The 13,236-nt window shown below is 37.5% G+C and overlaps 1 protein-coding gene across 1 annotated transcript in view; it reads right to left on the bottom strand.

The window, feature by feature from the left end:
- Positions 1 to 10,940, bottom strand: part of LOC139968081 (G protein-coupled receptor kinase 5-like) — a 103,326-nt gene extending 92,386 nt beyond the window's left edge. Inside the window, exon 1 of the mRNA XM_071972430.1 lies at positions 10,343 to 10,940. Coding sequence (XP_071828531.1) covers positions 10,343 to 10,418 — 76 coding nt within the window. The 5' untranslated portion in view covers positions 10,419 to 10,940. The remainder of the gene's footprint in view (positions 1 to 10,342) is intronic.
- Positions 10,941 to 13,236: the final 2,296 nt, after the last annotated feature.

Genomic DNA, 13,236 nt, shown 5'->3' with positions numbered 1-13,236 from the left:
TTACAAACTCATATACCGCTGTTTAATTGAGTAAATATTTAAAAAGGGAATATCTTCACGTAATTTTAAAATAATCAACTAAATGTTTTCATTAATTTTACAACCAAACTTGAGGAAGTTAACTTCACAGTTGTTTTTTCTTGACACTTTGTTAGTTTTGGACAGTACGAAAAAAAAGTATAAAAACTGTAAATAAACTGAGGTAATTTTATTACTTTCTCTTTGTACTCTAATCAATCTATATCAAGTGAAGAAATCTTGTGTAACCTAATATCAGTTATCATGTACATTCTCAGCCTTCATAATGTTACTTTGCTACTGCCAATGTTACAAGAATCGATATGAAGATGCTTGCGCAATCTAGGGTAATCGGCAGGGGCGTAGCGAGCGGGGGGGGGGGGACCAATAATTTGGTCGCTGTCGGCAAATTTTGGGTTTGTCGGCAAAAGGAGAAAAGGTGAAGAGAGCGGAAGGGGAAGAAAGAAGGAAAGCTGAATAGATAAAAGGAGAACGGGAGCTTCTTCCGTGCCAAATTTGACTTAAAATATGCACCAGATTGCATCTAAGGACGTTTCAAAACTAAAAATTTTCCAAAGGGGAGGGGTAGCCCCCTACCCTTAGACCCCTCCCCCATTTCAAATTATTGGGGGGGGGGGTGCGACACCCCCCACACCCCCCCGCTCGCTACGCCCCTGTCAGTATGTATATATCGCAGTCTATTGATACTTATACTATTGCTTTTTGTTCCGTTTACGACCTATGTTAAGCCGAATTTCAGATTGTGGACAATAAATTCATTTTAATTCTTCATGTAAATGAATAGTAACTAAGTATGAAAGCATAAAGAAATTGGGGGAAAACCCTTTCTTCTCAGACTCAATGGATACTGGTCATGCCCACTGCATATCATAATTAATGTGCAGGGTGATATCTACGGATATTCTTAATAGCCATAAAGGTGTATATACCTGATAATGTACCGATAAAAGAACATTCATGCAAATACATATCATTGCAACGAGCTGTTTCCTCCTGATGTTGAGAAATAGATCAAGGCATCTTCCTGCTGTTGGGAATAAACCAGCAGGGCGATAGAGAATTCAGATACGTATATATAGACTATACTAAATGTAAAATGCTTCTATATGTTGACAAAAAGTGTTGAAATAATGTTGAAGAATTCTCAACTGTTCAGGTAATACACGGTACATTTAATGTACGGTACATATTCATGTGCTATATACTATAAGAATGATTTTGTAGTATCATTTTCGGTGCGCCCCTGATTGCCATCTTGGTTCACGCAACTATGTAATTGACGTGGAGGATGAAATCCCGGGGTGGGGGTGGGGGAGGGGGAGGAGGGGTTGATGGAGGTGGAGAACGAGACACAGGGAGAGGGAGAGAGAGACTAGTGAGGTGAGGGGTGGGGTGGCTAATTTTCGGAGATATTAGTACATCTTCATTTTTCACACTTGACCTTTTACTTTTCACAAATTTACAGACAGAAATGCATTTTGTCTGTCATTAAGAAAAGGGAACTGCTTCTTCATATCTCTCTCCACACTGAGATCACATAAGGAAGTAACGATTCACTCTCTACAAATATGACTTGATATGCTATGAACTACTCCTACGCTATAAAGGTAAACACGTACAATATCCCTCTTCGATGCATGCATGCAGTCATATAGGTGTCTATGTACTGGCCTCGTTCCACGTGAGTGTCTCTCAATTATGAATAAGAATTCCATGATATATAGGTATTAGGTTACTTAGTTATGTTCCATTTTGATATACAAAAGCCTGTCCTGGTAAAATGAACATGGCCCAACACCTTAAAAACCAATTAGACATTTTTGGGTAAAGTTATTTCCATTACCGATTAGGCTGGCTGGAGTCAACTGGCTGGCATCGAAGGGGTGGATGGGTGAGGGAAAAAGGGGGGGGGGGGGTTCTTCAGTTTCCAATGAGGTCATTATATGGTCATTGTCCAAGGATAGACCGGGATCACATGATTTGATTTTGATTTGATTTTATTCGGCAAGATATCATTCTTCATCTACATACAAACAAAAATTGCACATAAAGATAAACATTGAAAATACAAGATGGGAATATACTTAAATGCATCAAAAAGAAAATAACATGCCAAGGATAACCCTTTAAGCTAAAAGCTTATTTCCAAAGGGGTCCTTATAACCTTAAAAATACAAAAGATAAGAAATAAACTATTAAAACATCTAAAACATGCATACAAACACTGTAAAAAAGAAAGATATTTACAAGCTAGACATTCATATGATTTAAAGGTAGGCTTTGGCATCTGATTGTATTTCAGCAGGATGGATTTTATGTTTTCAGGTAGCCTGTCCCGATATATATTCTAGCCCATACTGACCCGAGAGTGAAGCCCATTCTCCCTGTTTATCTACATAATGATTTGATAATGAACCATGTTGGGACAAGGGAGAGGTTAGTGGGAAGGAAAATCTTACATCCTCTTGTTGTAACGGGTTTTCATTAAACACCTGCACGCACAGTTCAGTCAGTTAGGAATTCCGCACTTAAAGTGGACATGCAAACCAACCGAAGCCCATCTAACTTCTGCCAATCTACACTCACGTTGCATTAGCCACCTTTTAGGCTAGCTCTAAGTTTTGAATATGAAAATGGTCATCAAGACTGCATGTCAAATTTCTTTGTTTCAGTTGACGCTGTTGTGATGGGTTGTTAGGCGCTATTTCCGATCTACGTAGTAATTAAACGGGCGCAACTTCCGACTAGTCCAATATTGTAGTGTTAAGTAGCATATACATACACTTGTACGTACACACATATATAGATATCAATATACAGTGTACAGCACTGTTAGAAACCTACATACTGTCTTTGGTTACTACAACCTGAGGTTCTGTGCATGGCTGTGATATAATGCACTATACATAGGCCTATATATGTACCCACATGTATATATCTTAACATGAATCACTGTATGTAAACCAATACGAAAGTCTATACATCTGTTATCGCGTAAAGGGTCCTTGGCTATACACACCGTGATTTATGCACATCTACAACGTATGGTTCACTGTTTTTATATTTCTTATATAGCCTACTGACTAAACAGTATAGCATACGACAAAATATTTTATCAACTGACTTCATGCAATGTCCGCTAGAAACTAAAACTCAAAGCTACTCCGTGCATAAAGAGAAACAAAATCAATGAAGTATGAAACCTAAAATAAACTAACTCTATTTTTTTTATCATTTTATCATTATAATGAATTTTTATGAATACATGACAGTTTCGATTACAGGCCTACTATATACTTGCTTGACGACAAAAATAGGGGATAAAAGAGGTATAGTAATGTTTATATATTAATTTAAGGTCCCATTATATTTTATCGACTTTTGATAATACTAGATATTATAAAACCTAACTTTGATCTTAAGAATCCATAGACCAGGGTTAATTCTGTTTTTACTATTATTATTTTCTTTGTTCCGTATCCTTTATATCCATATAGGCTCTAGAATTGAGAATACTAGAAAACAAAATTGAAACGTTTTATTCTTCGAAGTAATCGTGTTCCCCCCCCCCCCTTTTCTTGGTTCGGAGTTTGCTGCTGCTGCATTCGACAGTGTTTATTTACACCACCTCAATACGACCGATAGTATTACACAATATCTCTTGTTGTTACCTCGTATTTTGTCATGAGAAGAAAAAAACATTTACATGAAATTAAAAATTAAAAAAAAAAGTTCGATATAGTTTACCATTCACTCACCTAGTTCTTCGGTCTTATTAATATTTATGGATATTTTTTCTATGAAGAGAAACGACCTAGTCCAAGTGTAGAGCGATCTCCCCTGTACGGGACCAGTCAGATGCAGTGGTGTGGTTGTATTTACTATATGAAGTTTATAGCTTTAGTTTTCGAGGGAGGGAGGGGGGGGGGAGGGTCACCCACTGTTCCTCAGGGAATAGGGAATAGGCTTCCAAGACCCCAGAGCCACCCCTCCTTTATATTATTCATTGATCCGCCTCTGACAGTAGTATGCTTAGATATATATTTATAATACGGAGTTGTAGGTTTATGTTGTTTACCATATTCTTTTTTAAGTTCAACAATTGAGTCATAGTTTGCAGACTTGAACGTTTTTTTTTTTTGGGGGGGGGGGGGTTGGGAAAGGTTCTAGTCTCCCTTATAAATACATTTTTTTATATGAAGTTAGCCATTTTGCTGTCCGAATAATGAGGAAACCTTAGCTTACCCTATCTATCAATTCCAATTTTGGTATGTTCATATCTTTTATGTCGGTAGCGGTCCTGAACTGTACGGTTTCCGAACTAATGTTTGTGTCGCAAAGGAATGTCGATGGGTCGATGGCCCTTAAAGTCAATATCAATGAACTTGTGATAAGGGAGCAGAGTCAATCATCACATTAGCAACCATATTTCACAGACATTACACTGATAAATTTAAGCGAAGGGGGGGCGGAGGGAGGGGAGGGGGTTGATCGACGGGTCGCGGCCGAATGCCTAACATTTGACATTTTGGCTGGGTCGTGGACTAAAATTGTTGCGGTTAACGTTCTAATACCCGGAAACAAGCTTTTCACATATACAGGTTCCCATATATTATGAGTCATATCGCCAATGGCCTCGTAGATGGATGTCAGACTTTTGAACCATTGTAAACCTCCCAAAAAAATCAGTCACTTTTCAAGTGTAGCCTTCTCTCGTGTTAAGTTTGGGGTGGTTGTATAAACATGTTGATCGTTCATAAAGTGAGCATAAAGTCAATATTAGTGTGAAATTAAGAACGTTTTTTTTTTCTGTATTCTATAGTTAGCTCATAAAGAATAAAACGATTGCTTGAAGTTGCCCTCCCAATGGACACTTATAAATTAAACATATTATGAAACAACACTGCCATTTTTATTAATTAAATTAATAATTTTTATGGGAACTATATATATCCAGGTATCTATAGCATATCGATTTTCCCTAGAAAAAAAAAAAAAAAGTGTCTATTCTACAAAACTTAAATATTATCCCCCGTAGGACCTCTTGCGAGGTCGAACAGGGGTAAATTCCTTGATTGTTGTGTTGTATATCGAAGCATGGGCATCCGCAGGGTGGGGAGGAGCAGGGAGTGGGGGAGGGAGGGATTAAGGGGAGGTGGATGTATTGAAAAAGGTATGCTTTAGCGTTGAAAATGGGGGGACTTAAACCCTTTCAATTTTGACGGTTCAGAGGCTTAATTGTTAATTCCTTTTATTCCTTTTATCAAAAACCCAAATTTGCATGCCCACCCTACTCCCCCGACCTTATTGGCTGTGTCTACGGACGTCCATGTATCCATGGAAACGGTTCAAGTAACGAACAAACACAATAGTATATATAATGAAACAGAATGCGACCGTGTTTTCATTCAAAATAATTCAACCCGTCACTCATTTCCTCCGAAAAAAAGGTAAATATACCTTTTCTGTATTCTAGAAACTGACATGTTAGAAATAAATAAAATCCCATATTTACCTCTTTTTTTTAAACATATTTTTTGGTTAAAATTTTGTTTACAGCACGTCGCACACAAGTAACACACCTTTAATCATTTTTACATAACACATTTTGTCGACATGTAACATGGAAGTGTCGGTCTACTTGATATAAAAAAAAAAACATCACCCTGTTTTTGACGATATTACATTATTTATGAAATTATCCACTCGTATGTATATATATATCTCAAAATTATTATATAACGTATATTTTATAGAGCTTGGCACATTTGTATCCTTCAATGATTAATATGTTCATCAGAGCAAAAATGATGCGTGGAAAACTATCCGGGTGTACACGACTTTGCCTCTGATTGCGTTAAAACATTAAAGAGGCTGCTTCTTATTTCAGAAAAATAAATTGACATATTCTGGTTCGTTTCTACCATATTTTTTGACAGTTGCGTATACAGATGTTATGAAACATGTCCACTCGATCATAAACAAATGCAACATCATTAGCCGATTTGCGGGAGAGAAAGTAATAAGGTATATCGCTCGATGAAACGATGCGCTGGTTGTCGGGGATTTCAAGGAGATATAAATATAGTACATATATATAGTAACCCCTTTGTCACTGCTCTTTACCCCTATCTCCCTTTACCATTGAAGAGCCATCAAAACTATTTGTTTGACAAAATTATTTTATTTTAATGATTATGACAGTCACTATAATACTACAGTGTTGTTTGATTAGATCTTACAGCTAAAGCAAGTCCCCACTTCCTTTACCCCCACCTCCCCAACACCCCTTGCCTTCCAAAGAGGAGTTGGAAAACCAAACCAAAAAGCCTCCACTGTTTTGTTCATGTCACTGGAAATTTAAATATAATAAAATTTTAAATAAAAAGTGAGTCTTGCTTTAACATTCGCAATGAAACTATATGGATTAACATGTACACACTAATACGAATTTATTCGTCCACTGTTCCATTGAAATGTTTCACATCCATATACAAATGATTATTAACGTTCATTTACATCCTCAAGATAAGAGACTATATGCTTTGAAATGAAAAACCCGTCGCGGCTTATGGTCTGGTTGGAGCCCCCAATTAGTGTCTGTTAAAAAACCCTTTTCTAAGGCCACTTGATATTTAAAAGTGTTCTGAAGAAACATTTATGATGAATAAAATGGGCAAATTAAGTCTCGAATGTGCAAAAAGGTATAAACAATTCATAGTTTTTACAATGACCGCTTTGCAATCGCTCAAAGACTGGACAAATTCTTCTAGGATGAGATGATATGAGATGATTTTTTTTTGATACGTTTTTCGATGCTAAAATGTCATCAGAATGCAGATCACTAGCTTGACTCAGTGTCCAGTTTAATTTCTTTAAAATGAACAGGGGTGGATCCATGAGTTTAAATAGGAGGGGTGTGGCCCCGGAGTCGTGGTTGGCGACTATGTAAGAAGGAGGGTCTGGGATACACCCCACCCCAAAAATACCCACGTTTAGTCGTTAAATGGTTCATTCTCAGGTATATTTAGGCTATAAGCTTCAATTAGGTTTACACGCAATGTTGTGCTTATAACAACTTTCATTGTATTTTTGTAGACGGATAAAAAAAATCTTCGCTTTTCTCTCGACCGACGATAGTGGTGGTTGGAGGGTGGGGGGGGGGCGTTGTAAATCTAGTATAGATACATAGTATACCGGTACAAGATGACGTAATGTTACTTGAACAGAGAGGGCTCCCTATACTTACAGGCTTATTGAATCGTTAACACGTACTCGCACGTATGTCAAGGGAAATTGTACGGTACTCATATTGTACTCACTGCTCTGGTATTTCGCGTGTGCAATTCTGCCTGTAGTCTATATAGTTACAAATTTAGTTAGTCAATACTTTCATTCGCAAGATCTTTGATGAAACATGTATATTAGACTATACGAGAACATCCAGGCTTCCTCCCTCTCGACTGATGAATATTTTATTATTTAATCATGAAAGAGAGAGGATTCGGAAGGTTCTGACCAACCAAAGAAACAACAAATAAACAGAAGGAAAGTCACACGTGTGTCAATAGCTTTAGACTATAAGACTGGCCTTAGAAACATTGGTTGACACTAATAGAAATGAATAACAACTATAGATTGATATTGGTTCGGAGAAGGAGAAGGAGGGGTGGAGGGTGGGGGGGGGGTGGTTCAAGGCAAGTACTTTTCACCGGCAGAAACGATAGATATATCGCTTAACATGAGAAAGTTTGTTCTTATATAGTTTCAATGTGCCACCTCTCAATACTCGTTCAGTAACGTCGTGCCGCCACTGGAGATTTTCGGATTTTCTTTTTACAATAACGAGCAATTAACACAACGATCGTGTGAAATGGCTGTGGATCCATACCATATGTTAAATGCTGGAAGATATAATGTTTGGAGTAAAAGGTTTTCAACGGGGAGCCTGTGTTGCACGGAGCCTTTTGTTTTGTATCTACATTTGTCCTGCTATTATATGGTCTCAGCTTCTTCCAAAAACTGAAATTGGTAAATTTAAGACACTGTGAATCTTAACGATTTTTACCAGTGTAGGCTACTTTATTTAATCATTTAATCCACATCAAAGTGATTGGACAATATAGTTTAGCAAACAACCGATAAAAGTTCCTTTTGTGTGTGTTCTGTTTGTTTACTTTTGACATATTGACATGCGTCAGCACTATGGAAGAAGTGTTAAAGGTCTCTCAAATCCCCCCGAGACACCCTTCCCCCCTGTCCCCTCCCTCCACCTTCCCTATCACACACTTTGATCATGCAATATACATGAACTTAACCTACACCTACAAGCAGTGCCAAAACACATTGCTGTATATGCCTCAGAGCTATAGCCGTTAACACTTACCGTAATCTGTGTTTTACTTTTAACATTAAATAAAATGATGGAGAATGGAAACACTATAAGCTTTTTCTGTTTCATCGTACAACTACTACCGGCAACCGGGTATAACCTTTCCAGTTTCGTATATATAACAATGGCGGGGTGTATGTAACTAAGTGCAGTACCCAGGTGAAGTAAAAATATGAATTATCAACATAAACAAGTATATTGTAAGTTATACGGTACGTGTTTCTTTACACGTCTCAATATTTTAAGTGGTAAGATAAGCCTATTCATGCGTGATGTTCTGGAGTGTATGGGAACTATAAATACACGATCTTTAACAATATGGGTTGGTATGAAGTTTTAGTATATGTTTATGACCTCTGTTTAGAATATGCTGTGTAAATATAGCAACGCCTTAACATATTCAATCCATTTAATACAGGTTTACGCATGCAATCTTATTAACGGTCGGTATACCGTGAGCTTTAAAGTAGTATTGTGAGTTCATTTTCGAAAAGAAGAAGAAGTAAAAATCAAAACAATACGATACTAAAGCTAAAATTCCACATCAATGTAAGTCATTATAGCTTGGTTAATCAAGTTTCATTTCAAGCGGTGAAATAATAGTCGAAACTAAATATATATATATATATATATATATATATATATATATATATATATATATATATATATATATATATATTTATTTATTTATAAATACTAATACAAGTGTGCAAAGAGCCCAGGTGGCGAAATTTGAGGATAGAATCGAAATCAGCTACATACTGGATTATTAACTTTCATTTCATCAAGGAAGCTATAGCTGAGGTATACTGTTTTGAGTATTGTTCAAGATGTTTAGATGACTAGGGCAAAGGCTAATGGCGGTCCAAACTCAAGAAACCTTAACTGCTATATTATTATATCGTTGCATGTATACGCATGGTTTGGAATTTGAAGGCCTCGTATATACTCTCCAAATTGCAAGTTTTCAAAGTTAGCAAATATTTATTCGATTTATCCCGTATTTCCCAATAATCTGTTACTGCAGTTATAGCTTATAGGCAATACTATATTTTATATTATCTGTATACCGGTATATCTTATACCGTGACCGTAAAATATCGGTTTTCCTTTTGATGTCAACATTGTGTATCTTGGGTCCAAAGGTATTTATGTACACAACACACTTCTTGAGGCCTCTACATCAACTATATATGTGACCTGAACGTCCAATGCAGGGAGATTTTATAACTCCCTCCCACCCTCCCTCCCTCCCCTTCCCCACTCACTCACTCATTCAGCATCGGACATAACATTTCACATATGAAAACAACAAAAAGACTTTATCAGAGAGAACACATTGTTATCGGGCCGTATAGGACCTCTGGTACTGTACAAAGGGAATTCCCAGAGAGAACACATTGTTATCGGGCCGTATAGGACCTCTGGTACTGTACAAAGGGAATTCCCAGAGAGAACACATTGTTATCGGGCCGTATAGGACCTCTGGTACTGTACAAAGGGAATTCCCAGAGAGAACACATTGTTATCGGGCCTTATAGGACCTCTGGTACTGTACAAAGGGAATTCCCCTAAGTCATTCATACAGTCAGGTAAGTTACACTGTTCAATGATAAAAGGGTCATACCGAACAACGGTCATAAGTTGTATGTCCGAAAGACAATCTGCACCATCATGATTTGTATAAAAGTGGAAGATATTTGGAACATAATCAACAATCTCCTGTAAACGGTAAAACATAAAGGGAACTTGTTCACTACACACACTGTCCGAATGAAGCTTACTTCACTGCAATATATACCGTGAGCTCAACAAGCCCCCACTGTGTGTTACAATCTATATAGTATACTTTCGTTATCAACAGGCTTATATACATATATACATTATTTTAAAGAAAGGCAGTATACTCACGTTTGGCGTTCACATATTCATTATTTGCGGCGTAGTTTTCCAGGTCTGCCATTGGGTCGCCACTCCAGAGACTCATAGTGCAATGTTAGCACGATTCTAGTACACTCCTCAGAACAAGGTAAGACAAGACCGAACATTACAATAGCACTGCTAGTTAGAAGGTACATGCAACATCCACAGAGAGATATAGGTAGAGAGACGACACAGAGAGAGGTTATAATACTTAACAGCGCTATTATCAGCGTTGTTGATTCAACGACAAAACCGACCTGTTCGGATCTGTGTACACACTATGCACATACAATACGGCTCAAGCAGGAAGTGGCCCACAACATGATACCTTTAAACCGTTGACACGATACCTAAAATATTTCCTATCGTGATTCGGGAAATACAAAATCTACCCCTGTCGGTGCAGGAATATCCAATTTCCATATAGACGCAAGTATAGTATATGTGTCTACATATGTGTCAGTACAGTCATATCTATATCAAGGCCTATAGCTATAGTAAGCACTCTGCTTCGTTATAGAAAAGGAAATAAATCCACCGGCAGTTTCACGGTTCTAGACCTATACCCCTCAGTTAACGTTTGAAGTGTATATGCAACGTGATAACCACTAACAACCAATAAGAAGCAGTCAAGCGCATCGGAGCAAGACAACAACTCAGTGTTACAAACTACTCTGCAATTTTTACGAGTGTTAATTGTCCGTTGTAAATATTGTAAATTTATGCACGTCTCTCTTTGATCAAGGGTGGTTGGTACCAAAAGGAAGAAGAAGAAAAAACAAGAGGCAAATAAAGCAACAGTATAAGTGGTTCAGTATAATTAACTTTGAATTCCTTCTAGTCTTGGTTTAAATAAATAAATAAATGACTGAATGAGTGAGTGAGTGAGTAATCAATAAATAAACATATGAAGACAAAATAAAATAAATACATAAACATATGAATAAATGAATAAATAAATTAATGAGCATTAAGAATGAAGGATGACGTCAAAATCTGTGAGGCTGCAAGATTATACAGATTTTCACGTTGTCATGGGACATGTCATAAAGCTGGGGAGGGGTGTGACGGGGGTAGAAGTGTCTATGGTTAATCCATTGTGCTACCCAAATCCAAGTTCTCATCTCTTACTTCAAGGGCGGCGGAAGCACTTTTAATCTGGGGGGGGGGGGGGCACCGACATCAAAGGGCACTTTGCAGAAATTCGATTGGACTGATGTAGCCTTTATAACTCTTATTGTATTATCTTATTTGCGTATACACATCACTCAATCAACGCCCCCCCCCCCCTCCCCCTCAAGGAAAATATGTATACTAGCACTGCAATGTCCAATGGGAAACAAGGAACAAATGAGATGAAATCATGCTAGTTGCTAATGTAGGAATCTTCCGAATTAAAGTTTATTTCTTGTTAATATCTGAACACATTTTTTCCATTCGAAATAGCTTTGAGTTTGACCCACAGAAATTCATTAAAAGACAGGGGCGTAGCCAAGATTTGCAAAGTTATATACACGACTATCTGAGCGGAGCGCCACCATCGGTTGGCGCGGAGCGTACAAGAAACTTTTTGGTTTTACAATGCCCTCAGATGGCCGGAAACGGCCCTTCCCGAGTGTTCATTCTGGTTCCCTGGCCTCTTGCTAACTTGAGACACCTCAATTTTTATGTAGAAAAAGGGCACATTTTTAACCTGAGGAAAAGTGGGGGGCACGTGCCCCCTGTGCCCCCCCCCGGTTCCGCCGCCCTTGTCTTACTTTCAGTAAAGCAGTGTTAGTACGTTTAAAACCTACCATATATTAGAACTAACGTAACATCATCAAACTGCAGAAGGGGGACGAGTAGCCCGTATCGTGTTTACAATGTATGTTTATCTAGAATGAGGTTTTCTGTTTTGTGTGTTTTGTGCATTGTTATTACGTTGCGTGTACGTATAATCAATAACACAACGCATTTTGGACTTTGGATTCCGGACTATTTCTTAATTGCTTTTACATATTGCTCTTTGGAATTTGCTCAACACCCCCCCCCCCCCCAACATAGTCAGACTTATACCATAAGCACTCACTCAAAAGGTTATAGGTTATGTTATGATAACTCTTAGAATGACCGTACTTTTGATTTCGTATTAATTTAATATCAAATTGTTGAATCTATATCGCCAAAAGTTGTAACGGTAAACAGTTACCAAATATATCGCCGGAATTCATGACCGTAATGATACAGTCCATGTACACACAGCTTATTAAACGCTGTAGACATGACCCATACTTACACGCTATTCGAATCACTAACCGCGCTAGCCACAATAAAGAAGAAAAACAAGGGTTGGATTACACATTGACATCCGGTAATCACGGTGTTTATATTTCGGTGATATCGCGGTATAATATTGTCTGAGCAGTGAAAATATGATTGGGAGATTATGTTATAGAGCAGATAATGCTTTTGCTTTATTTATGGAGTTGCATTAATTTTAATATATATTCCAGTAATAATAATAATAAATAATAGAGACAAAATAAACCGATAAACCGTGATAATCGTATCTAATAAATACGTGATGTATGGTGGGTGCTTGTTTGTACACTATAGTAGAGTTTATGATCGCAACTTAAAATATTTGCAATTGGAAAAGATGTTTACAGTTGCTGTTTTGTTGCTGTCAATTTCAGGTATAAACTTACTAAGCTGAGACAGATTTTGCTCTGAATTCTGTGGCGCTAAATAATAACTGCGAACATAATTTTACTCCATACGCTATAAAGGTAACTAGAAGAAACTCCGCTAGCATTCCTATACTTAACATATACAGTTATACAGGTTTTATGTACCGCAACTGCGGTATTTAGTACTACATTTAAATCAGTATACCCACAGAA

Source organism: Apostichopus japonicus, chromosome 5 (genome assembly GCF_037975245.1).
Source record: "Apostichopus japonicus isolate 1M-3 chromosome 5, ASM3797524v1, whole genome shotgun sequence".
NCBI classification, from domain to species: domain Eukaryota; kingdom Metazoa; phylum Echinodermata; class Holothuroidea; order Aspidochirotida; family Stichopodidae; genus Apostichopus; species Apostichopus japonicus.
The sequence above is the reverse complement of the archived record's forward strand: the minus strand, read 5'-3'. Positions and strand labels throughout refer to the sequence as shown.